We start from the raw sequence: 23,955 nt of genomic DNA on the forward strand, positions 1-23,955 counted from the left end.
TAATAATTCAATAATAAAATATAATATGAAAAAAATCAGAAGTTATTAGTGAAATAAAATTTTATGTACTTTTAAAAATGTGTATATGTAATTTAACATATTAACATATATTTAATATATTTATGATCTCTTAATCTTTTTATTCTTTCTTTGGTTTTAACATTTTCTTCCTGTTTACTTTTTTTTAGTTTGTAACATTTTCATAAAAATTTTTTACGATAAATTAGAATTCAATAAGTTATTAATGAAATAATATTTTATGTACATTTCATTTTTAAAAATGTGTACATGTAATTTAATAGTCGTACAAGGAAGTCATATCGGATTTTTATTTATTATTTTCTGTTTATGAAAAATGTTATATGCTAATTTAATTATAATTATTAATGTAAAATTATCTAGTAAATGAAAAGGTAATAAATAAAAATTTATTAAAAAATAATTAAAATAACTAAAAAATTTATTTAATTTTGACAATAAATTTAATTATTTATTAAATTTAAAGGGTGTTTCTGTTTTATACTGACATATCCTCTTTAAACCGTCCTCCCACAAACATACAAAAATGTATAAGAATACATGTTGTGTTCAGGTTTATATATCTGAACATATATATAATATGTTCAGATATATATATATATCAATGCTTTAGACTTACACACACACACACACACACACACACACACACACACACACACACACACACAGAGAGAGAGAGAGAGAGAGAGAGAGAGAGAGAGAGAGAGAGAGAGAGAGAGAGAGAGAGAGAGAGAGAGAGAGATACATACACAAACGTTTTTAAGTAAGGGTACACATTTGTTTGTGAATGCTTAGTGTCTGTTTAGTTTATGTATGAACTTAGTGGTGACAAGTGATATCTAATTTAAAAAAAAAAAAAATCAATATTAACAAAATGAATTTTATTCTGAATGACACTACCAAGGACAATGAATCTAAACCAAATGTAGGTAAATGTTTTAACGCCCACATCACAATTCATCACAAATATACAAAGGTCATTGAAAGGTCGAGTATTCCATTTACATATGAGTGACATTGACAATGCCAGCTAGCTAATTATAAAGAAGAAATAGAAACAAGTTGGACATTATTATTTACTATGTTAATAGCAGTAGTATATGTTAATATACTTAACAGTCTCAATTTTCTACTGATGACAGTCACACAAAAATTTATAATAGTTTGTGTAAGTTTATTAGAAAAATTACTAATTACATTAAAAAATATTTTTTTAATTATTGAAGTAGAGTAATTTTAAGGAAACCTTTCACAAGTAAAAATATTTACTAAAAACAAATCTCTTTGTACCAGATTGCATCATAAAAAGCAGATTGATTGAAAAAAATTGAAACAAAGATGCTGTTCAATTAATTTGTTACTGACAAAAACTAAAAAAGTACATTTAAAAGGATTGTATAATGAAATATTTAACAAAATGTTTTGGCTTGTAAACTGATTGATACATTTTCAGTAACATTTTTTTTACAAAAGAACTTTGTTAAGGATGCAATATTTTATCCAGTTAAATATTATTTAAGGTAGAACAAATTAAATTATAATTTAACAATTTTTTGTAAAATCACTATGAAAACATTTTATGCACAGATTATTCATGCAGAACAGTCACACAAAGGGGATATTTTAATTAATAATCCTAAATAACTTATGTTAGTAGAGTACTAAAACACTTTAATCAGGGAAAATATTCTTAATAAAGCAAACATATCTCATGTCATCTTTCTTACAAAATATTTATAATCCTCAAGTGCAGTTTGTTTTGGCAACTATAAACATAGACTTAGTATTTACTTGAAATACTTTCTACAAACATTTTGTTAACTATTCACTTAGTTAATTAAACAGTAATTTACAAAAAAAAAAAACAATTGCCATCAAATATGTCAGTTTCAGACATCAATGTGAAAAATTGCAAACAAAAATAGAAAAATTGCAAGTAAACTATGTAATTTCTAAATAGCTGGCTTTCAGTAAATAACAACTGTTTAGTACACATATTGGTTAATGTGCATGTTTATCAATTTATTTACTAATACTTTTACCTACTAGAATAAATTAGCTTATCAACTTAATTTGAAAAAAAGTGTAAAAATCATTTATAATTGTAAATTGTTATAATAAAGAAAAAAATTAGTTTTGCCAAAAAAAAAATCTAGTTTGAATAAATTAATTCAAAAGTTCTCATGATATTCCAGAAACCTTTGGATATTTCATATAGTGTCCTACAGGTATCTGTGTTCCTTGTTCACATAGTAAGTGTATTTACAGCTTATAGCATCACTGGTCCCTACTTCAAGATATGTAGTTAATTAGAACCCAACAACAATCATAATAATATAAAAATATCTAGGTGCCAAGAGCATTAAAAAATAACTGGTTCAAGATTTCTCAACCAGCCTGTTACTTTCTTCATCAGAAGACAAACTTCTTAAAGCTCTAAACTAGTCCTATATAAAAATTGTAAAAACAGAGGGAATTAATTATATTTTGTAACATTTCATTGGCAGGATGTAAATATAAATTCAAAATTTTGTCAGAGAAAAGGCATTGTATGGTAAAATATCTTAAATCTATGTGTTATAAACAAAACAATCATCAAGATTGTTTCAATCTTTTCCCATATCAATCTTTCTTAGTTTGTCCTACATATACTAAACTGAAATTATTGTCTTTAAAAATCAACTTATAATGCCTGCTCTTTGAAAAGGTTTAGGTTGATTTTCATCGATCCCTAGTGCAGAAGAAATTTTTCTGTACATAGTAATAGTAACTTAAAGCTGATATAATTTTTTTTTATTTTATTGCTCTAAAGAAGGCATTATGCAAGTTTTTTTGAAATATGCCATCTCTATTCTTCATAAAGGAACAGTATTTGGCTTGTTATAAATATAGAATACCATAAATTGGATACAGCCCAACATAACCATAAAGTTAGTAATTTAATCTGTTTATTAACAAGGAAAGTACTAAAAAATGCCTATAGTTAAAAGAAATTAGGTAGCTGGGAAGTTTACTTTATTGATAACCATAAAACTTCACTGTTAAATGATAACAGGGGACCATTATCTATAGCTTTTTAGAATTTTACGTTTTATAAAAGTCTTTTAAGAGAGATTTTTAGCACAGGAATTTTAAATGGTCATTCCCTTTTTTAATTTTTTTTTCATAGGAAGGAAAAACTGTTGACTGGTTTAACATTTATGTTACCACTATCTTTCTTATGAAAAAAAAAATTGTACTTTTTTAGCCTTTCACTACTTTCATATCAGGATTGTGGTGAACAATCTGAGTTAAAAGACTTCAGTAGCTGGAGTGCTTTTAGCTTCAAGCTTTCAATTGGGAAACAATGCTTCCTACTTTTTTGTCAATGATTATTTATATTTTTTACTTTTAATCTATAAAACACTGTTAGAAATACTCAAGTTTTACTACTCAACTTTTTTGTTTATTTTTTAATTAAAATTTATTATTTTTTATTTATTGTTTTTGTGCTGTTTCCTTAGTGTCTACTTACTTTTTTAACAATTGAAGTGGCCATTTTTTTTATATTTTAAATAAATATTTTTATAGACAGGTTTTAAAAGATTACCTTATTTTTCAACATATTTCAATAACCATTCAACATAGAACTAAATTACTACTAAACGTTATCACAAAAAGCACACTTTAGGCAAGAAAAACAAGTTCTTTATTTTGTTTGCATAGGTAGGCTTGTTTGTACATACTGCACTTTCAGCTGTGACAATACACATGTTTCCTGTGCTTCTACTACTTTTAAAATTTTAAATTAAATCTTAAAGAAAATTATGTTTCAAAATGATCAATTTCTCTTTATCACACTCACTGTATTAGGATATAGTATTTTATATTGATGTTATATTGCCAGATATGTAAATAAAATATATATACTGCAGATAAATATAACAATTGTACTTATATATATATATATATATATATATATATATATATAACGTAAACATAAAACATTTTTCAACATATTTCCCTATACCCTTTCATTAAGATATTAAATAAGAATTTAAGTTTATTAACAAGATCTAATCCAGATGAAAAACTAGGTTCAGTTTTTATTAAATCCATATTGTTGTTATGATTAATTATTAGAAAAGATGTTATAGCAACTTAAACCGACTTGGATCCCCTTACATTATTTCAGATTCTTTTTAAATTATTCCTTGAATTTAGGGTGTAAAAGAATATTCTATATAAACATTTAAATATTCAGAAATTAAATAAGTTAAATTTTAGAGCTTTTTATATTTAGATTCACCAATGAAAAACTAAAGAATTTTTTTTCAAATTTAGCTGAAAATAGAGCATCAGCCTACCAAATTTTATTCTTGTATGAAAGAAATCCTAACACCTTTCTTTACAAATTTGCTTACACAAAATTCATTATTATTTTTATTTGTACAGTCCAAGAATGATTATCATAGAAACAAATTATATTCCTTAGTTATTTTATAAAAGTTAAAAAGAATAACATAAACTTCAAAGTATATTTAAGATATAAGAAAAAATTGTTATTTCCACTAACAGTTCCATACCATTGTATATTGAAACTAAATTGATTACCATGATTGGTAATAAGACGAATGTTGATATATAAAGATAATATCAAATTTTCCTCAATATATGATTATGAGATTTAAGAAACAAATAGTTCAATAACATTCACCTGAAAATTAAAACTCCATTGACAACTACAGCTAGATCTAAAATCCACGCAAAAATTATTTAAATATATGGAAATGACTATATTAAAAATATATAAATTTCAAACTCACATTTAGCTGATGGATGATCTTGTTGTACGCCCAGAGCCATCGATCTTTTGGAGTCATTCTTCTCTCTACAACAGTCGGTTCAGGTTTCTCTTCTTCATCTTCAAATGAGACACTTTTTGCTTTATCAGAAGGAGGTTTCTCGCCACTAGGTGTATCAACCATTGGCTCTTCTTCTAATTCTCCTAGCTCATTAAGATCACGTTTTATTGGTAAAGGAGAAGACACTTTTGGTGGAGGTGATTCATATGGTTCTATTAAACTATTAATGTCTTGTTCATACTGTTCATTTTCAAATTGTTCATTATCAAATCGATCTTCTTCATATTGATCTGGTTCAAAACGATCAACCACAGACACAGGAGATTCACGAGAATATTCTGCATCATTCATGACATCTTCTGTATAACTATCAACTGATTCTTGAGGTCGAAGATAACCACGAGGCTGCTGGTTTTGGAAACCAGGAGCAGATGTAACAGTATTTGAAGGTACAGCCGACTGAATAGCTGGTGCTATTGTTGGTTCATATGATTGTGGAATACCAGTAGAATAAACAGTCTTTCCACTACGATCACTCGAAATTGAATCTCGTTCCTTAGCTAAACGATCATTTTTAAGAATATCTAATTCTTTCAAACCAACTTGAAAATGAATCCCTTTCTTTATTAAGTCTTTCATTAGAATATAAGTCTCTTTCTCTACTACTAAAATCACTTTTGTCTGTAAAGCCATTTCTTTCACTGGGATACACTATTCTTTCGTTTAGAGTTGGGGAATTCTTTTCGACAGGAAACTGATCCTTTTGTTCAGCAACAGTCGGCGTTGGAGCAGAAGTGACAGCTGGACTACTATCAGATACTGGAGCATAATCACTACTGTAGTTCAATCTACCTCCTCTAGGAGGCATTGATGAGCTAATGGAAGACACGGCGGTTTCAAATGAATCTCTCAAATCATCATCTCTTGACTCTAATGAGTCTGTATTTTGTTGCTGAAATATCCTAGGACTTTCTAATTTTCTATTTGAATTTTGATATTGTTTTTTGAAAGTATCTCTTCTACTAAGAGGTCTATCTAGATCTGATTTTTCTATGATCTGAGGTGGAGTTTGTTGATTGTGTTGAAGTTGCTGCTGTTGTTGCTGCTGTATCTGTTGTTGATATTGTTGTTGATGTTGCTGCTGTTGGTGAAACTGTTGCTGTTGTGACTCATCTTGATAATAATAAGTTTCAGGAAGAGTTCTTTGTTGCAGTAGCCTACTGTTTGCTAGTTTTTCTGGCATATCTTCAGGAGGTTGGATCTCAATTTCTGGTTGAGCTGGGATTAGATTATCTGTACTTTCATAAGCATAATTATAATCTTCATTATACTGATTGGTCTTTTTTAATGCTTCCATATAGTACGGCTCTTCCCCAGATTCTTGGTACTCAAGAGATGATGTTCTTCGTGTATTGTGATGAAATGATTTTCTAACTGGTGTAGGGGGAAGTGAAGGTGATTGCTTTATTTTTGTTGGAATCTCAGGAAGACGTTTAGGTTTACTTGATTTTGGAGGCGGAAAATCAGAACAGTATGAGTAATCATATTCTTGGCTCACTGATCGTCGATTAATATAGGGTCGGCGGCGCCCTGTCATTGTGCTGTAATTATCTCTCGGTTGATAATTTTCATCTTCATAACTCTGCCGAGGAGAATAGAAGATCTGTAAAAAGAAAATAAAATAGGTGTTACAATACATTAAATATATTTCATAAATTAAAAGAAAATATTTATTAAGTGAGAAATAAATGTTAATTAATGGCAAAATCTACAAGACATAACAAAAACCATCCATCTGATAATAATTACCTTAAAGGTTTACTTATTAGAATTTCACCATCTACTAATTGTTGTGGTAACTAGCATATGAGATCAAAGTTACCAAAATGGATATCAAAATGCAAAAAAATACAGATTTTTTATAAGAACTTTTTAGATTCAAAAATATATCATTATGAATAATTTAGTGAACATCATTCTATTTTTATTTTTTATTTTATTTTGGAAGTAGTTATTCCCAAACATTTCAAATATCTTGCATGAAAATTCAACAACCTAAGGAAATTTTGGTAAAAAGCAAGTTAAGTTTTGTCAGAATAATAAATAGATTAAAAGAAATTACTGGATATTATTGATAAATGCAAAAAATAAAACAATTTATAATAGGTGAAAGATAAAATATGTTTACTCAATATCTCAAATAAGTTATTTAAAATGATGAATTTAAAGTTTTCAGAAATAATAAATCATTTCTTAAAGATTATTTCTTGATTGTGTGCATAATAAAGTAGCATTCAAATAAATTCTAAATAATGCCAAACCTAAAACTAAATAGTTTCATACTTTATATTCTTATTCTTTTTACTTCTTGTACAAAGTACAAGGAAGTATTGTAATCGCGAAAAATTTCTGTTTTCAGATTTCAATGGAAATATCCATTTTGACTAGTCTTGGCATGACGTCTGTACATATGTACGTATGTATCTTGCATAACTCAAAAAGGATTAGCCATAGAATGTTGAAATTTTGGAATTAGGGGAGGTATACAACCAGATGTTGTACACCTCCCCTTTTGATTGCAATCAACTGTACCAAAACTGTCCAAAAAAGCCCAAAATCCCAAAAAAGTTTGATTTGGACTTTTTCTTATTGACAGCTTTTCCACGATATATCATAAGTGGTACTTATTTTCATTGGTTCCAGAGTTATAGCACAATAAAATTTTAATTAATGAAATAATTGTATCTTATAAGGGGAAGGCACATAGGCGAGAATCCTACTTCATTTCCTTTTCTTTTAACTTTTTTTTCTTAACTTATATAAATTGATTTATAAATACTTAAGTAAATTATTAACCTGTGATTGTAAAAAAAAATTTACAATAAATAATAATTCAATAATAAAATAAAAAATGTGAAAAAATGTAAATATATAAAAAATATATGGAATTTAATAGGCATACAAGGAAGTCAGGTGGTGTCCACATCAGATTTTTTGTCACATTAGCCAATACAACCAGACATGTTTTATGACTTAGTTCCCATATGTATATTTCATAAAGCATAAGAAAACTTTGAAGCCATTTAGACAGTACAAAATTACGGGTATATCATAAGAGTGATAACAGTCTGATATGTCACTCTACATACAGTGTTTCATTTTCCTTAAAATAATTTCAGTAGTTAGACAAAACATTATTCCTTAAGTCCTTTAAAATTATTTACCCTAAGAAATGCATACTCAATTAAGCAGAGCAACTGGAAGAACAACAACTAGAAAATATTGGAATAATAAAGCATTACAGTAAAATTATAAAATAATCTTTGAAGAATGTAAAATTTGAGAGTCCTGTTACAATGCTTCATTAAAAATTTCACAAGTGAATCCCTGAAAGAATTTTATTTAACCGTATTTAACCTCAAACGGAAGAGAGCAGATTATTAAATAATCAGTGACCAGTAGTATAGTAAAGTTATTCTCAAAAAATGACTTTTATGCCCTGGATAATTCAACTAAAGTTTGGATAGTTTAATTAAGTTTCAATAAAGCAACATATTAAAGTTTGCTTCTTGTAACACAATCATGAATTAACAAAAAACACCAACATTTGAAAACTTAATTTTATTCCACTAAAAAGTATAAATACAAGACAAAAGCAAAATTTTGTAAATTTTAGACAGTGGTTCACAATTCATGTGATCTTTTTAAAAATATAAGTTACATAATTTTACAAAAATAATTATTTTTATTAAAATAATAAACATATCATTATTACTGCAAATATTTATTATTGTTATAATATTGTACTGATAAACTTACAAGAAATTTAATAAAAAATTATAAGAAATCTAATAAAATTTTTTATTACAGTTGGGCTATTCTAGTGCATCCTCATTTATTTAAATACATGTCAATATAAATATAATTCTTATGTTATTGATATACTGTTACAATATTAATATTATTTTCCAAGTGACTAAATGAACCTACGACTGTGTATATATGAAACAATTTAATCACATTTTCATTGTTGTCAAGTTAATATCAAATATCAACTGATGATATCTTCTTATTATTAATCGTATACTTTCAATTCATAACTTTCAATTTACTTTGAATTGGGAAAACCAACTTGTATACATTTACAGATTAATACTTAACTTGCTGGGCTATTCTTGTGATTAAACTTATCACAAAATCAGATGATTTTCTAAGTTCAGAGTTCAAGGTTTGAATCCTTATAAAAGTAGTTGCTTTTAAATGAATTTGCATGCTAGACTAAATGCTCGTGTTCTTTGGTATTGGATTTCAATTAACCACATGTCTCAGGAGTGGTCAACTTGACTCTGTTCCAGATTACATGTTTACCAGTATATTTACACTTAAAATGCTGCAAACCGGTAGCAGTAATTCATTTGCCTATTAACCTTTGATCAAATGGAAGAACGCAGATTATTAAATAATCACACCCAGACCTAGCAATTGCTGGAAAACTGGTTGGAGAAAACAATTTGCTCTCTTATTTATTTATGGCTTGTTTGTAAAGTCAGTCAGTCAAAGGTCAATAGTTTCAGATGACACAATACTAATTTTCTGAGTTGGCAAGGATATGTATAAGATTTTTAGCTCAGAATCAAAGATTTCTGGCAAAGAAATTGTCAGAAAAAAACTGGTATTACTGGTCAGATTAAGCGAAGGAAGGAAGCACATTTTTTTAATAAGAATAAATTTTGTACTGATGTTGGAATGTAGATTCGATTATACTGTAATTACATAAGAATTATGAAATTTTATAATGAAATTTTATAATATAATTATAAATTTTATAATATAATGAAATTTTATAATGAGAGGGGATTTTAAAATATGATAGCATTAACTACAGAAATTTAAAATAGAGAATTTTTGATAATTTCTAAACAGTAAAACAGCAACAAAGCATCCAGATAGCAGCATCCAGGTAATTGAAATGACGTTTCTAAGATTAGATAGAAATTGATTAACTTCATACAGAAATTTTGGGAGTTGCATATAAGAGTTATTTGTAGAATAATTACAGTTCATGCAGAAAGAATGAAATTTGGTTGACTGTCTTCATACAGTTTCACAAAGACATTTGTAGTTAATAACAATGGTCAACATAGAATTTGGAACTGAAAAGGAAAAAGGTGTTCTATACAGTATTTTATGTGCTGAATCAGAATATGTATTCCAAAATAAATCATGTAACGTTCTTAATTTATAACCCCTTAGATTTATTTGTTCTATCATTCGTGTTCATAAGTTAGTACATCTGTATGTTTGCTTATTCACATCTGATTTATATTTTGATGCATGCTGTAGACCTGTACTTAATACATAACGGTTGAATGATGTCATTTCATGTCAAGCCAGACATGTCAGTGAGTCAAGTAATGAGTAATTTAACATGATGAAATTTTCTTTAGTATGACTTGCTGTGTTCTTTGGTTGTGGTAGTAGTTTTACCATACACATATTATAAAGATTCTTTCATATGTGATGCCATAAATTTAATGAAATATTTTCATGACAGAACAACTTTTAGCATTATTTTATTGAATATCAAGATTTGTTAAGTTGTGTGCGTGTGCGTGTGCGTGCGTGCGTGCGTGCGTGCGTGCGTGCGTGTGTGTGTGTGTGTGTGTGTGTGTGTGTGTGTGTGTGTGTGTGTGTGTGTGTGTGTGTGTGTGTGTGTGTGTGTGTGTGTGTGTGTGTGTGTGTGTGTGTGTGTGTGTGTGTGTGTGTGTGTGTGTGTGTGTGTGTGTGTGTGTGTGTGTGTGTGTGTGTGTGTGTGTGTGTGTGTGTGTGTGTGTGTGTGTGTGTGTGTGTGTGTGTGTGTGTGTGTGTGTGTGTGTGTGTGTGTGTGTGTGTGTGTGTGTGTGTGTGTGTGTGTGTGTGTGTGTGTGTGTGTGTGTGTGTGTGTGTGTGTGTGTGTGTGTGTGTATTTCACAGTATGTTTTATTGCACTACATGGTGAAACAGTTTTATGAAGTATTTTAAGTAATTAAGTATTTATATATTAAAACTTAATTGTTTTTATAATTAAGTAAGTATTTTTGTAATATTTTAGTTTAATTTCATTCAAAAATTTTGAATTTTACAATGAATAAAAATCGAGCTTATATAAAAATTCTTCAAATACCTTTTATTATGTTTGCAAAGAATTCACCACAAAAAGTCAACGAAAACCAGTATTGAATCTGTTGAAAACTACTTACAAACATTATTTTGACTGTCCCTTGGAAGACCAAGATAAAACCTGGGTTCCACATGTAGCATGCATCAAGTGCTACGTTAAACTAACCCAGTGGTTAAAAGGAAAAAAAGAGGATTTGCTGTACCTAAGAGCATTTTGGTGTACTTATGATTTGGAGAGAGCTTACTATCCACTATGATGACTGCTATTTTTGCTTAACAAATGTTACTGATTTCAATTCAAACAATAAAAGCAGTATTATGTACTAAATGTTCATTTGGCTATAAGACCAGTACTTCATGGTATTGATTTACCAATTCCGATTGCTCCAACTTCTTGGAACAAAATTTCTAGCCAATGAATTCTCAACTTCAATAGATATTAATTACATTCCAGAAGAATCAAATACTGAAACTCAACTCATCACACAAGCAGAACTGAGCAACCTAATTCGTGATTTGTATTTGTCAAAACAACATGCAAAACTTTCCTAGCTTAAAGAATGGAATTTATAAAACAAAGATACTAAAATTTCAGTATACAGAAATCAAAATGAAAATTTAAAAAATACTTATAAGAAATGGTTTAATTTGTTCCTACTATGATGATAAGGGGCTAATGTCTGAACTGGACATGGATTATGTTATTTATGATTGGTGTTTGTTTATAGACTCATCAAAAAGAAGTTTAAAGGCAGTGTTGTTGCATAACTCAAGTAAGTTTTCTTCTATAATGGTAGCACATGCTATAGAAATGAAGGAAACATATGAAAGTATGTCAAAAATTTTAAAAGCTATTAAATATGATGAACCCTCATGGAGTCATTGCTGATCAGAAAGTAATAAATAGGGCTTCTTCTCAGTCTCTAGAGTTACTTGAACAAAATATATGTGTTTCTTGTGTTTGTGGGGTAGTCAGGCTATGGATAGACACTATGCAGTAAAAGACTGGCCAAAAAGAAATCAGTTTACCCCACGAAAGGAAAATGTTGTCAATATTTCCCTTGTTGAAGCAGATTTTATTATTTTACCACCTCTACACAAAAAACTAGGCCTGATGAAGGATTTTGTAAAAGCATTAGATAAAGATGGAGATGGCTTTTAATATTTAGCTGAGGTTTTTCACAATTAAGGAATGCCAAATTAAAAGAGGGAATATTCATTGGGCCACAAATAAGAAAATTAATTTGTGAAAATATATTTGGCAGCAAACTGAATCCTAAAGAACTAGCACCATGGAAGTCATGCAAAGATGTTGTTACTGTTTTGCTTAGAAATAAAAAAGCTGAAAACTATGATCAGCTTATAAATGAACTCTTAGTGAATACCAAAATTTAGGCTGCAGAATGTCATTGAAAATTCATTTTTTACATTCTCATTTGGACTTTTTCCATTTAAACTAGGATGACATCAGCTACAAGAAGAAAGGTTCCACCAAGATATTGCAGATGGAACAACATTATCAAAGCAGATGAAATGAATGATACTGCTAGATGATAAAAAGAGAAGACATCACTGAACACAAAAGAAAAATAAGAAACAAAATAAAATTAAGATAAATGCAAATGTCTAAATAAACGTAGGAATTTTAATTATTATTATTACTTTTGTACTCTATTATTTAAAAAGTTTTTCAATATTTTAAAGGATCGTAACTAAAAATCTGAGAACAATGAAGAAAAACAGATTTCAATTTAAGATTCAGCATAAAAAATACATTCTAATTCACTTAATTTTATCTCAGTTCTACATTATTATTATTATTTTTTTTTTTACCTGTGTAATCATTAGAAAAAACCCAATTAATTAGACAGATGTTTAAATTTTGAAATATTACACTAGAACTTTTTCATCCTAACTGCCTTATCAACCTAATTAGCAGCATCTTCCATATAGGATTTATAGTCAGTAGCAATGTTATTAATGAAAATTATCTTTAAATGGTATGGAAAAACCTTAAGAACATAATAAAAATGACACATATGATATAAGTTGCATTTTTTTATTTTTGCATATGTTGTTTTTTTTTCAAATTGTAAGTATTAGTAAATTTAATATTGCTAAAATGTCATGAAATCATGAGTTTTGAGTGTTAGTAAGGCATTTATGTGTTTTGTTTAAAGCCTACATGTTTTCCATGACGAAGTGATTATGTGTCTAGTCTGTCCAATGTAGTACTTTATGTAATCACTGCTGCTTAATTTACACTCTCCTGGGCTGCTGTGGTTTGCTAATATTCTGTACAATCTTGTGTATCTTTCTGTTATTTTCAAAATGACAGAGTAAAATTCTTTTCTGAAAATGTTGGCAATTTTACATTAATATTTCTTAATGTACTTTAGTATTATGTATTTTCTCACATTATATGTGTTTTTATTTTGTTTCTGTACCTCTACAATATGCTATCTCTAGGTGTTAACTATTGATGGATAACCATTAAACTGTCTTTGAACTAGATATTTTACTGCATTGAGTTTTTCAGAGTTGTTGTGACAACTCTGAAAAAATCTTGATAAAGTTATATCTATTAGGAGATATTCCATATGTAAGAAAGCTGTATATTTGTTTTAAATGGATTAACCATTTCTCTAGAACTGACATTTTTATACAAAACATCTAACCAATGTTTTCTGAATAATTTTCAGTTTTAGTGGATTTCTGAAAATGTTAAAATTGGTATTTTGGATATGATAAGGTAAAGAGAGATGAATACATTATTAAGGTCTTATTGTTCAGTTAAATCTAAATTGGGATTAATTTATAAATAGATAAAATTGCATTACACATACTTGTTTCCTTTGCTCAAGAATATGTTGCTATCAACATAGCAATGCCAATGTAATATGTTGTCTGCATGCTTCTTTTTGTGTAATATGTGACAGTTTTTTAAATACTATATAATTATTTCAAAAAAGAGACTGCAAATGGGTAAATCCATTGGTAGGCCTGTTTGAGTGTAGTGTTCGTTGATGTAATGTAATTTTGTTTTATTATGGCTTAAGTTAAGGTTATGATTTCAGTTGTATATTCTAGTGGATGTGTTGTTTGATTTTAGTGTCTTATGTGATACATTGATGTTTCTTGTAGTGGTATGTTATACACAATTAGCTCATATCAATAGATGAGTTGTATGAAACGTTTACAATATTGATTTTGTTGATAAGTAATTTCATGTAGCAATTTTTTTTTGTATTTTAAATTCTGCTTTATTAAGTGGATAGGAATTATATTACTGTCAAATAAAATTAATTTTTTTTTAAATATTCTATTATTTTATAACATATTGTGTCATTGTATATTTTATTGTAGAGTTTTTTATGTCAGCTTTTATGAAGGGTAGATAATACTTGATTGCTATTTTTTTTTAATTTATTGCATGTGAAAATACATTTTATTGTGTGTGAAACTGTGAGCAAGTGGGAAGTGCTACGTCATTATTGTTTAATCTAAATTTGACTAATGTAATCAATTTTTGTAAGTACACTAAATTTATTTTCAGGGTTTGAATTTATTTAGATTTAAAAAGTATTAAATGTTATATTTATTAAACAGCATAGTAAAAACTGATCACTTAAAAAATTATTAAATTACTAATTAACATCGCCTTCAATCTTGCAAACACTGGTAGTGCTGCTGCTATTAATGATACCCATCTTATGAACCACATACTATGTAAAATTCAGAAAAAATCAAAAACATAACAGAAACAAACAACAGCCAACATATTTAGAAGAAAGTTACTATATCACTTTTTACCTCATTGAAACAGGACAGACACATGTAGATGTTAACCACAACAAGCAAATTTTACACACAGTGTATAAAAACAAAGCTCTTAAATCTCTTGAAAATTATTAAATTTTATGAATAAAACAAATACACAATATTTGACAAAACAACTTGTTAAATAAAGTCCTACACATTAGAAAGCATAAAGGTAAGCAGTCATTGTAACCAATACTGTTTTAAATATTTATGGGATTTTACTTTTAAAAAAACGATTAGGAAAATGAATTAATTACCTTTGGGTTAGTTCAATTCATTCACTTACAATAATAGATTTTTGAAAAAATCTGTAAATTGCAAAATAAAATGACTTCTTATTAATATAATAACATGAATAATAATGATATTGATTCATTTAGTCACTCAAAAGGCAATCGCAGAGATCATAATTATTTTATGAAAATGAGGATGAATTGTGAAAAAATGCTAGACTAGCTGGAATCAAAGAGAAAAATCTGAAAGAAGATCAAGCAAGCTAACCATTACAAGAACTGTGAAGTCAGTAAAAGTAATAAATTTATTTTTTATGAAAAATAAGTACTATGTAACTATTCCATTTTGATCACAGATATTCAACACTTAGTATCATTACGTTACAAAATAACTTAGATTATCAAAATAATTTATTTTATCTCACATTTTTCTTAATTTATCATTGTAATCTATCTAATACTATAAATATATGAATTTAATACATTTATATTACGTAATATATACATTATATTGAATATTTTTATACTATTTATTTTCTACAAAAAATTGTTAGGTTTTAAATTAAATAATGAATTTCAAAGGAAGATTAGATAATGGACACAGCAGATTTGCCTGCTTTTTCTTCCTAGTGGAGACTAAAGCAGCAGTTTCTTTTGTGTTCTATTTAGATTAATTTTTGTTTAGATTTTAGTATTTTTATGTTAGTATATACAGTATTTCACACAAGTATTTTTATGCCATACCAAAAGATTAAGTATTATTTTTTATGTTGTAAGGTGAGTTTAAGGTGATTAACAAAGGTTTTAGATTTCTGGTGTGTCATATAAATAAAAGTTAATAATAATTAAACTATTTAGTTTAGTGAACTCCTGTATACTGGTTACAAATGTTAATTTTAACCTTATGGTGTTAAATATTCAGTTTTTAGTATTGGATTATTTGGCGAATAATCAAAAATGAAAAAGAAACAATCATACAGGAAAAAGAAAGATAATATGAAGAAATATATCTCAAAAAAATGACAAAGAAGATGAATATGAAGGGGAAGAAAATGTTAAGAACAAGGTAAGAATAAAAAAAAATTAAGAGAAGATGATAAATATAAAGAGGAAGAAAATGTTAAAACCAAAGAAAAGAATAAATTAAGATCAGAAGAATTATATCAAACCAAAGAGCGATTAAATGATTAGCAACAAAAAACAAACGAAATGATGATCAACTCCGACTTAGGGAAAATATTGTCTGACAACATCAGAGGAGTAATCAACTAAAAAATAAGAATTTTTTGCAATTTATTATGGATCAGGCATGTATGCCTCAGTGTGTATGTTGTTCTTGTAAGGATCTACTTTTCAATCACTCTGTACTTAACATAAATGTAGATATAATTAAACAGAACAGAAATTCCAGAATAATAAAATAAAATTAAACAGAAATTAAACTATGAAATCCAAAAATAATAAGATTCTAAATTATAATTTTCAATTAATATTAAACAATCAGATGTATCATCAAATCTATTACATGTACATAATAATGCCTATTAAATTACACCTACACATTTTTAAAAGTACATAAAATTTTATTTCACAGATAACCTCTGATTTTTTTTTCTTTATTTTTGTTATTATTGAATTATTATTTAGCGTAAATTTTTTTTTTTTACAATCACGGGTTGACAATTATTAAATCAATATATTTCAATTAAAAAACAAAAGGAGATGAAGTTTGATTTGAACCTGTGCCTTCCCTTGTAAGATCCAAAAAGTTCATGAATTAAAATTTTATTTGGCTACAACTCTGGAACCAATGAAAATATGTACCACTTATGATATTGTTGAAAGGCTCTCAACTTATTACTTATTACTTCAGTTAAGAAAAAGTACAAAATCCAAATTTTTAGCGATTTTCAGCTTTTTGGATACTTTTGGCTCAGTCGATTGCAGTCAAATGGGGAGATGTTACAACAGTTCTAAATCCAAAATTTCAACATCCTACAACTAATCATTTTTGAGTTATGGAAGATAGATACGTACATGCAGATGTCACATCAAAACTAATCAAAATGGATTCATGGATGGTCAAAGTGGATATACTTCCATTGAAATCTGGGAACCAAAATTTGTTGCGATCACAATACTTTTTTTCCTTCATACAAGGAAGTAAAAAAGTTTCCTTTTTTAGCAAACTATAAATCAGTGATATTAAAAATCACAGATATATATACTACTACTACTACTACTACTACTACTACTACTACACACACACGAGGTCTGTAAATAAAGAAATGGTACTTGATTTTTTTTTGTCAGGCAAAGTGGCAACACTGTAAAGTTACTAGTAAACAATTATACGAGCAGCTGATTTATATTAGGTATTAATATTTTTAGTTTTTTGTTGGCATGTGAGATGTAAATAAACTTTTTGTGAAACTGTTTTTGTTGTGCATTTCAAAAATGAGTGATTACTAATTATGAACAACACTGTGCAATCAAGTTTTGTGTTAAACTCTGTAAGAATGATACTTAAACTTTTTCAAAATTGAAAAGGGCGTACGGTAATGATGCTCTGTCACGAGCCCAAGTTTTTAGGTGGTTTAAAGCATTTTCATATGGCCGGGAATCAGTTGCAAACGATCCATGCTCTGGAAGACCGTTAACGTCAAAAAGTGATGACAATGTTGAGCGAATTAGAGACTTGATACAGTATGACCGGCGATTAACTGTCAGAATGACTGCAGAACAGTTGAATTCAAACCATATCACAATCCATAAAATTTTGACAAATGAATTGGACTTGAAAAAAAACTTGTGCAAAACTGGTCCCAAATAACCTCACTGTTGAACAGAAAAACAACAGCGTGGAAGTGTACCTCGATCTTCTAGGGCAAATTGAAACTGATCCTCATCCTGAAAAAATATTATTACTGGTGATGAATCTTGGATATTTGAGCAAGATCTAGAAACAAAACATCAGATCAAGAAGAGGTACACTTCAAACTCACCACGTCCCAAAAATACAAAAATGAGCAAATCAAAAATTAAAACCATGCTAATTTGTTTCTTCCATAGTAATGGCATTGTCCATAAGGAGTTTTTACCTACAGGACAGACTATAAATCAATATGTTTACTGAGAAATTCTTGAAAGACTGCGGAAAAGAGTTATCCGTGTGAGACCAGTAATCAAAGACAACTGGATGCTGCATCATGACAATGTACCTTGTCAAACTGCACTCTCAATTAATGAATTTTTGGCAAAGAAAAACTTTCCTGTAGTTCCTCAACCAATTTATTCATCTGACTTGAGTCTCTGTGACTATTTCTTGTTCCTGACTTTAAAAAAACACCTCAAAACACACCATTTTGGAACAATAGAAAACATAAAAAACTATAACCAACCATCTGAAGGATATTCTAGTTTCTTAGTTCCAACACTGCTATGAAGAGTGGGAAAACCGCTTGAAGCATTGCGTGGCTTCCCAGAGGAACTATTTCAAAGGTGATAAGAGTCCATGTATAATTGGATTGTAAATAAAAAATTTATCAGAAACAGTCTCATTACTTTGTTTACAGACCTCGTACATAAAACGCAGCCATTAATAAGGGTCATTAACACTGGTATGAAATTTTTCTTGCTCAGAAACAAAATACTGATTCTAACATAACTTGGACTGAGTAAAAACATTGAGTGGATTAAGAAAAACATGAATAATAAAACGAGAATCATGAATTCAATCAGTGGGATCTGCAGTTTTATTGTAAAATGAAATAATGTGCAAGAAGGGACTGATTAGATTACTACATAAGCTCTGTTTTATTATTTATAGTTGGCACAGAATCTTTTTGTATAAAACATAAGTTATTACTTTTAAAGGAATCTCTTTAAATAAGTCCTTTTTACCTACAATATTGAAACATGCAAATTTAATTACAGAAGCAAATATTACTTGATGGATATACTGGGTTTGGCTAACAAAATAATTTTTTAAATCAAAATTAATAAATTAAATTAATTGTTTTAAATAATTTTAAAATAAATTAAATGTGACTTATGGTATCATAATAAAAATTAAATAGTACATAAAAAAAAGGGTCAGCTTATTTTTATAAATTGTTTGACTTAACACAACTAACAAATGGAAGAAAACATGAATAGTGAAATAAAGAATCATGAATTCAATCAATGAGATCTGGGATTTTTGTGTAATGAAATAATGCACTGATTAGATGGTAAAATAAGCTCTGAGTAATTAGATGAGTAATGAGTAACTGAAATAAATTTGAAGTCACTGAATGAAAGAACTAAAGAATGGGTTTTTATTTGATTAAACAGCCAGTGTGCATGTAAAACTGTCTTTACAGTAGTCATGGTGGCACATACTGAAAAGGAAACAAGAAGCAAGATTCGGTAAGCCTACCCTAAGGATTTACTGTAAAGAACGATCTGTTTCCAGTGTAAAATTGCAGAAAAAAATATTGCAATAGTCACCTCATCATCCTCTTCTTGTTGGTCCATTGAGTGGTTGTAGCTCGTTGAAGAATGCTGGGTCTTTGAGCTAGCGGCACTTCTTGATGTTCGTCTTTTATTAATACTATTCTCATAGTGGTCCCGTAATCTACCACTAGAGGCGCTAGTGTAGTACTGGTAACTATTTCCCCTAACCCCACCACTTGTTGCCCTTCCCCCACCCCCACCACCACCGCCCCCTCCAGAGTCCCATTGGCGATCTTCATCTTCTTGACCATATCTAAAACAAAAAACGTTTGAATTTTTTTAGCTGGCAAAAAACATATAAAAAATGTTAAAAGTGGAACATACTCATCTAATACTTCTAAACAAATATAATTTGTTTAGCAGAATAAAAGCATAATAAAATTAAAGCAGTTTATATCTAATTATTTTTTTAGAAGATGACCGTCATAATCATCCCTAGTAATAATTATTATTGAAATAACAAATATAAGCACTCATAGGAGAAGTAAATTATGAGAGTTAAAAATATTACCAATATAATAAATTATACCAATAAAATATAAATAAAATTTTATTACTCAGTAAATGAACAGTAGTTCATCTCGGATAACTGGATTTTGTTTTCTTTTAAATATCAAAATAGATTATTATAAATCAAATTATTTATTACTGTTTTTTAAACCATTTTTAAAGTTTAAAAATTCACACTGACTTAGGCTTTTATGCCAATATAAAAATAATTGGTATAATGATGTAGGAAAAATGATATGCAATTTATCTTTGTTATAAAAATGTAATAGTGTACTTAGTAAATATTATTGAATTACTGTAACAATATAGGAACTTATCAGTAGAACAATAACCAACCCAAAACGAATAAAAAAATTAAATGACCAAGAGTGAAGATGGTTGGTTACTATCTTTCAGTGCAGCCAGTATATAGTAAGGATGAGCTTCATAATCTTGAATGTATTATTTATGAACTCAAAACAATCATAAAATAATTTTTATTATTGATTGAATTACAATATTTTCATGTACAAGATTAAAACTGTACAAATAAATGAGGTTACGTTTTCATTTTCTACTCTACTCAAAGAAGAAAATCTTCTTTCAGTGGCAAACTCAATCTTATACTGTTTCCATGATATTAAGTCACAATTAAAAGCAAATAAAGTTAAAATTGTTCCCTCTATTAAAGTTTTTTTTTTGGCACATTGACCAAAACTAACTTAAAAATTAGGTTATTTTCATCATGATAATTGAATCAGAAATCTGGGATAAAATGCTGCATACATTTTGTAAACAACCCCACAGTCACGTAATTAGTAGAAAGCATCTTATAACTAATTATTTTGATTATAATTTCAAAAAAAGAGTTAAGTATGTCCAAGTGCTAATTTTAACTAATCTATATTTTTTTAAAAACAAGATATTAATTAGAGTTTACTCTTAAGTTTATTTCCGTAAATTAGTTACAACAACAGTCTTATATTTGTTTCAAATATAAACTGGTTTTAAATTTTATCCCAATTTGTCAAGTTTGAAGAAACATGCCAAGACTTAAATGTAAGTATTTATTTCTCAAAGTACATGTCACAATCAATACAGTCATTAGATGATATAGACCACAAATAAATAAGTTTCATTGACTTTATTTTCAACAAACAACATTCTAAAAGTACAATTACAATTGTGATTAAGAATTTGATTTTTTTGTAGTAACTGTTCATTACAATAATCTAATGCGCTTCCCAATTACTTTCTATTCTCCTAACCAATTAATATCAACCCATTTTCTACATCCTTTATCTGTAGTTATTTGTTTTATATAAGCTAAACTTTGTTCCCCCTTATATATTATTTTATGTATAAATAGTAATTCAATGTGAATTATACTTTAATATATACTACCATTGTTTTTCTCTACATTGATTACTCTACAGTAAAGTTTAATGTTGTTTTCACAAATTGATAAATTTATTTTTTTTTTTACTTTATTTTTAAGAATTGATAACGAGAAGAATTTAGACTTTTTCACATAATGATACTAAAAATTTTTCATCTTACTGATTGTGTAGAATAAATTAGCCATTTTAATATAAGAGAATAAAACAGAGCTATAAAATTTAACAGGAAATATAACATTTTTTTACGTCTATTTTTCTCAGTTTTCTGATGTAATCTGTAAAATATTGGCTGTGACTAAAATTGGGATCCATCTCTGATGGAAAGGATGTACCTGAATGTGCTATAAATAAACATCTTTACTCCTTGCTATTTGATAGAATGTTGTTTGTTTCTAAACAGTTTTACTAGAACATTGTGTTCAAAGTCAAAAAGGCTTTTCAGAATTCATTTCCAGTTGTACATGTTAATGTTACTGAATAATTAGCCGTTCACTGTGACCTGCAATTTGCACCATAGTCACTGTACAAATAAAATAATCAATGCACAAATAATGATTATTTATTCTTGCAAGGAGTATTTTAAGTTATTGATTGAAAACTATTTTATTTGTGAGTCATGTCAATTAAAAAATCCCTTTTATTTGGAACTTAGAAAACAACCAATATAAATTTAAAATATCATTTTTTTATGTAATCAAACTAAAATATAAGTGCTGTCCTAACATGAATGAATTTTTTCTTTTCTTTATATTATAAATTTATCATTTTTTTGCCTTTTTAATGTGCTTAGACATGTAAACTTCCTAACTGCACTTGTCCAACTCCATATTAATAATTACAAAATTCATTCGTACAAAGGTATCAAATTTTACCTTTAGAAAATTTTACTAACCATCAAGCACAATTTAGAAATGGTGTAAGTGTAATGTATGCTGCAACCATCACACCCTGAAGTTTTAATTATGTTCATGTCATACTATTCTGCAGGATAGGGAATTTTGACTAGGGTTTTGTTTCATACTGCTGAATAAATTCTTGTTTTAGAGTACAATTAATAAATTAAAGTGCATAAGGTCCAGCCTTAACTATGGACCCGGAGGTAAAAAAAAGATATAATTGGTCCATTGTTAGCAGATTTTATAATTCAATTTCATTTGACTAATGCTGTACATTAAATTAAATTCATATTTTCTTCTTTAAGTTAGCTTTAAATAACAACATCTTGTATTCATGCAGAATTTCCTCACTATAAAATAATGCATTTTGAGTTTTTTTTTTATTGTGTTTTATTTTTACTTATTTATTTTAAAATAGTTTTAAAAAATAGCACAAAATCTGTCATTTATATATAACAGCTTGAAACAATTTTATAATTTTAATTCTCGAATAGCTATTTTAAAAAGAAGTCGTAATTACTTTTGATAAAATCCTATGTACTATAATGGCAAATGGTCACAAAAATTAAAAGTAAATTACTATGTTTAATTTTTGAGAAATGTAAATATGGTATTACATATTTTTAACATTACAATCCCTGAAGGAAAGAGAAAACAATTGTTAAAAAAAAACACATATATATATATAATTTATGAAATTTAAATAATAGAGCGATAATGAAAATTAAGTAAATATATTTCATAATCAAACTACATATTGTATATTACAAACTAGATATATTTTTAAAATATACAGTATGTAATACAAATTTATTTTACAAAACATAACTTCCAATGAGTGGATAAATTGTAACAATGCTGATAGAATGTTATGTTGTTTGAGAAAATCTTTAGCTAACAGAGCTAAGTAGAGACATTTCTCCAAAACGTAAAAGGTAAAACGTCTTACAGTGAAGATATTCAATAGCCAGTAATCTCATAATTGTCATAGAACAGCTTCCATAACTAGCTGGCTGACACTAGAAACTAATAACAAGTTTAGACTAGAATAAATAGTATAAATGCCAAACATAAACCAGCAGTAATAAATGCTTAATAAATATAACTTATACATGTTTAAATTATTCTGGCCATCACTTGAAACTTCTTTTTATACTTAAAATGAAATAATATTTATATAAAAATCTTTATATATTTTATAGATAAAACATATATTAAAACTAAGATATATTCTTTTTCCTTTTCTCTACTTTGAGATTAATTAACATCTTCAGGTATTTCAATAAACAAATATTTTTATAATATATAATAAAGTAATTATTTTTTTTACAAAATTTTAACTAATAAAAATGGATCTAGAATATATGCTACAAAACTTTACCAAAAGACAGTTAGTTACCTCTCATCTTGGAACCTATAGTCTGTTGAACCATAATAATCAGGACTGTATGCTTGCGGAGGACTGTATGACACACTAACAAAAAACATAAAAACACACTATTTTAAACATCAGCTGGTAAAACTCAAAATTTTAATTTACAATACATCAAGATAATATAGTATAGGAATAAAAGAA

General features: G+C 27.8%; 2 protein-coding genes across 4 annotated transcripts in view; both read right to left on the minus strand.

Annotated features, from left to right (window-relative positions):
* Nucleotides 1-5,712, minus strand: part of unc-13 — a 915,368-nt gene extending 909,656 nt beyond the window's left edge. For all 3 annotated transcript variants that reach the window (XM_075371044.1, XM_075371036.1, XM_075371027.1), the window contains exon 1: nucleotides 4,845-5,712. In XM_075371044.1, the coding sequence (XP_075227159.1) occupies nucleotides 4,845-5,576 (732 nt within the window). In that variant the 5' untranslated portion in view covers nucleotides 5,577-5,712. The remainder of the gene's footprint in view (nucleotides 1-4,844) is intronic.
* Nucleotides 5,713-14,689: 8,977 nt separating this feature from the next.
* The window catches only part of LOC142317747 (uncharacterized), a 507,996-nt gene continuing 498,730 nt past the window's right edge, over nucleotides 14,690-23,955 (minus strand). The window contains exons 13-15 of the mRNA XM_075354295.1: nucleotides 23,779-23,853; nucleotides 19,589-19,847; nucleotides 14,690-14,767 (exon numbers count right to left, since the gene is read on the minus strand). Of these exons, the coding sequence (XP_075210410.1) occupies nucleotides 14,690-14,767; nucleotides 19,589-19,847; nucleotides 23,779-23,853 (412 nt within the window). The remainder of the gene's footprint in view (nucleotides 14,768-19,588; nucleotides 19,848-23,778; nucleotides 23,854-23,955) is intronic.

This window comes from Lycorma delicatula, chromosome 1 (genome assembly GCF_047948215.1).
Source record: "Lycorma delicatula isolate Av1 chromosome 1, ASM4794821v1, whole genome shotgun sequence".
NCBI lineage: Eukaryota > Metazoa > Arthropoda > Insecta > Hemiptera > Fulgoridae > Lycorma > Lycorma delicatula.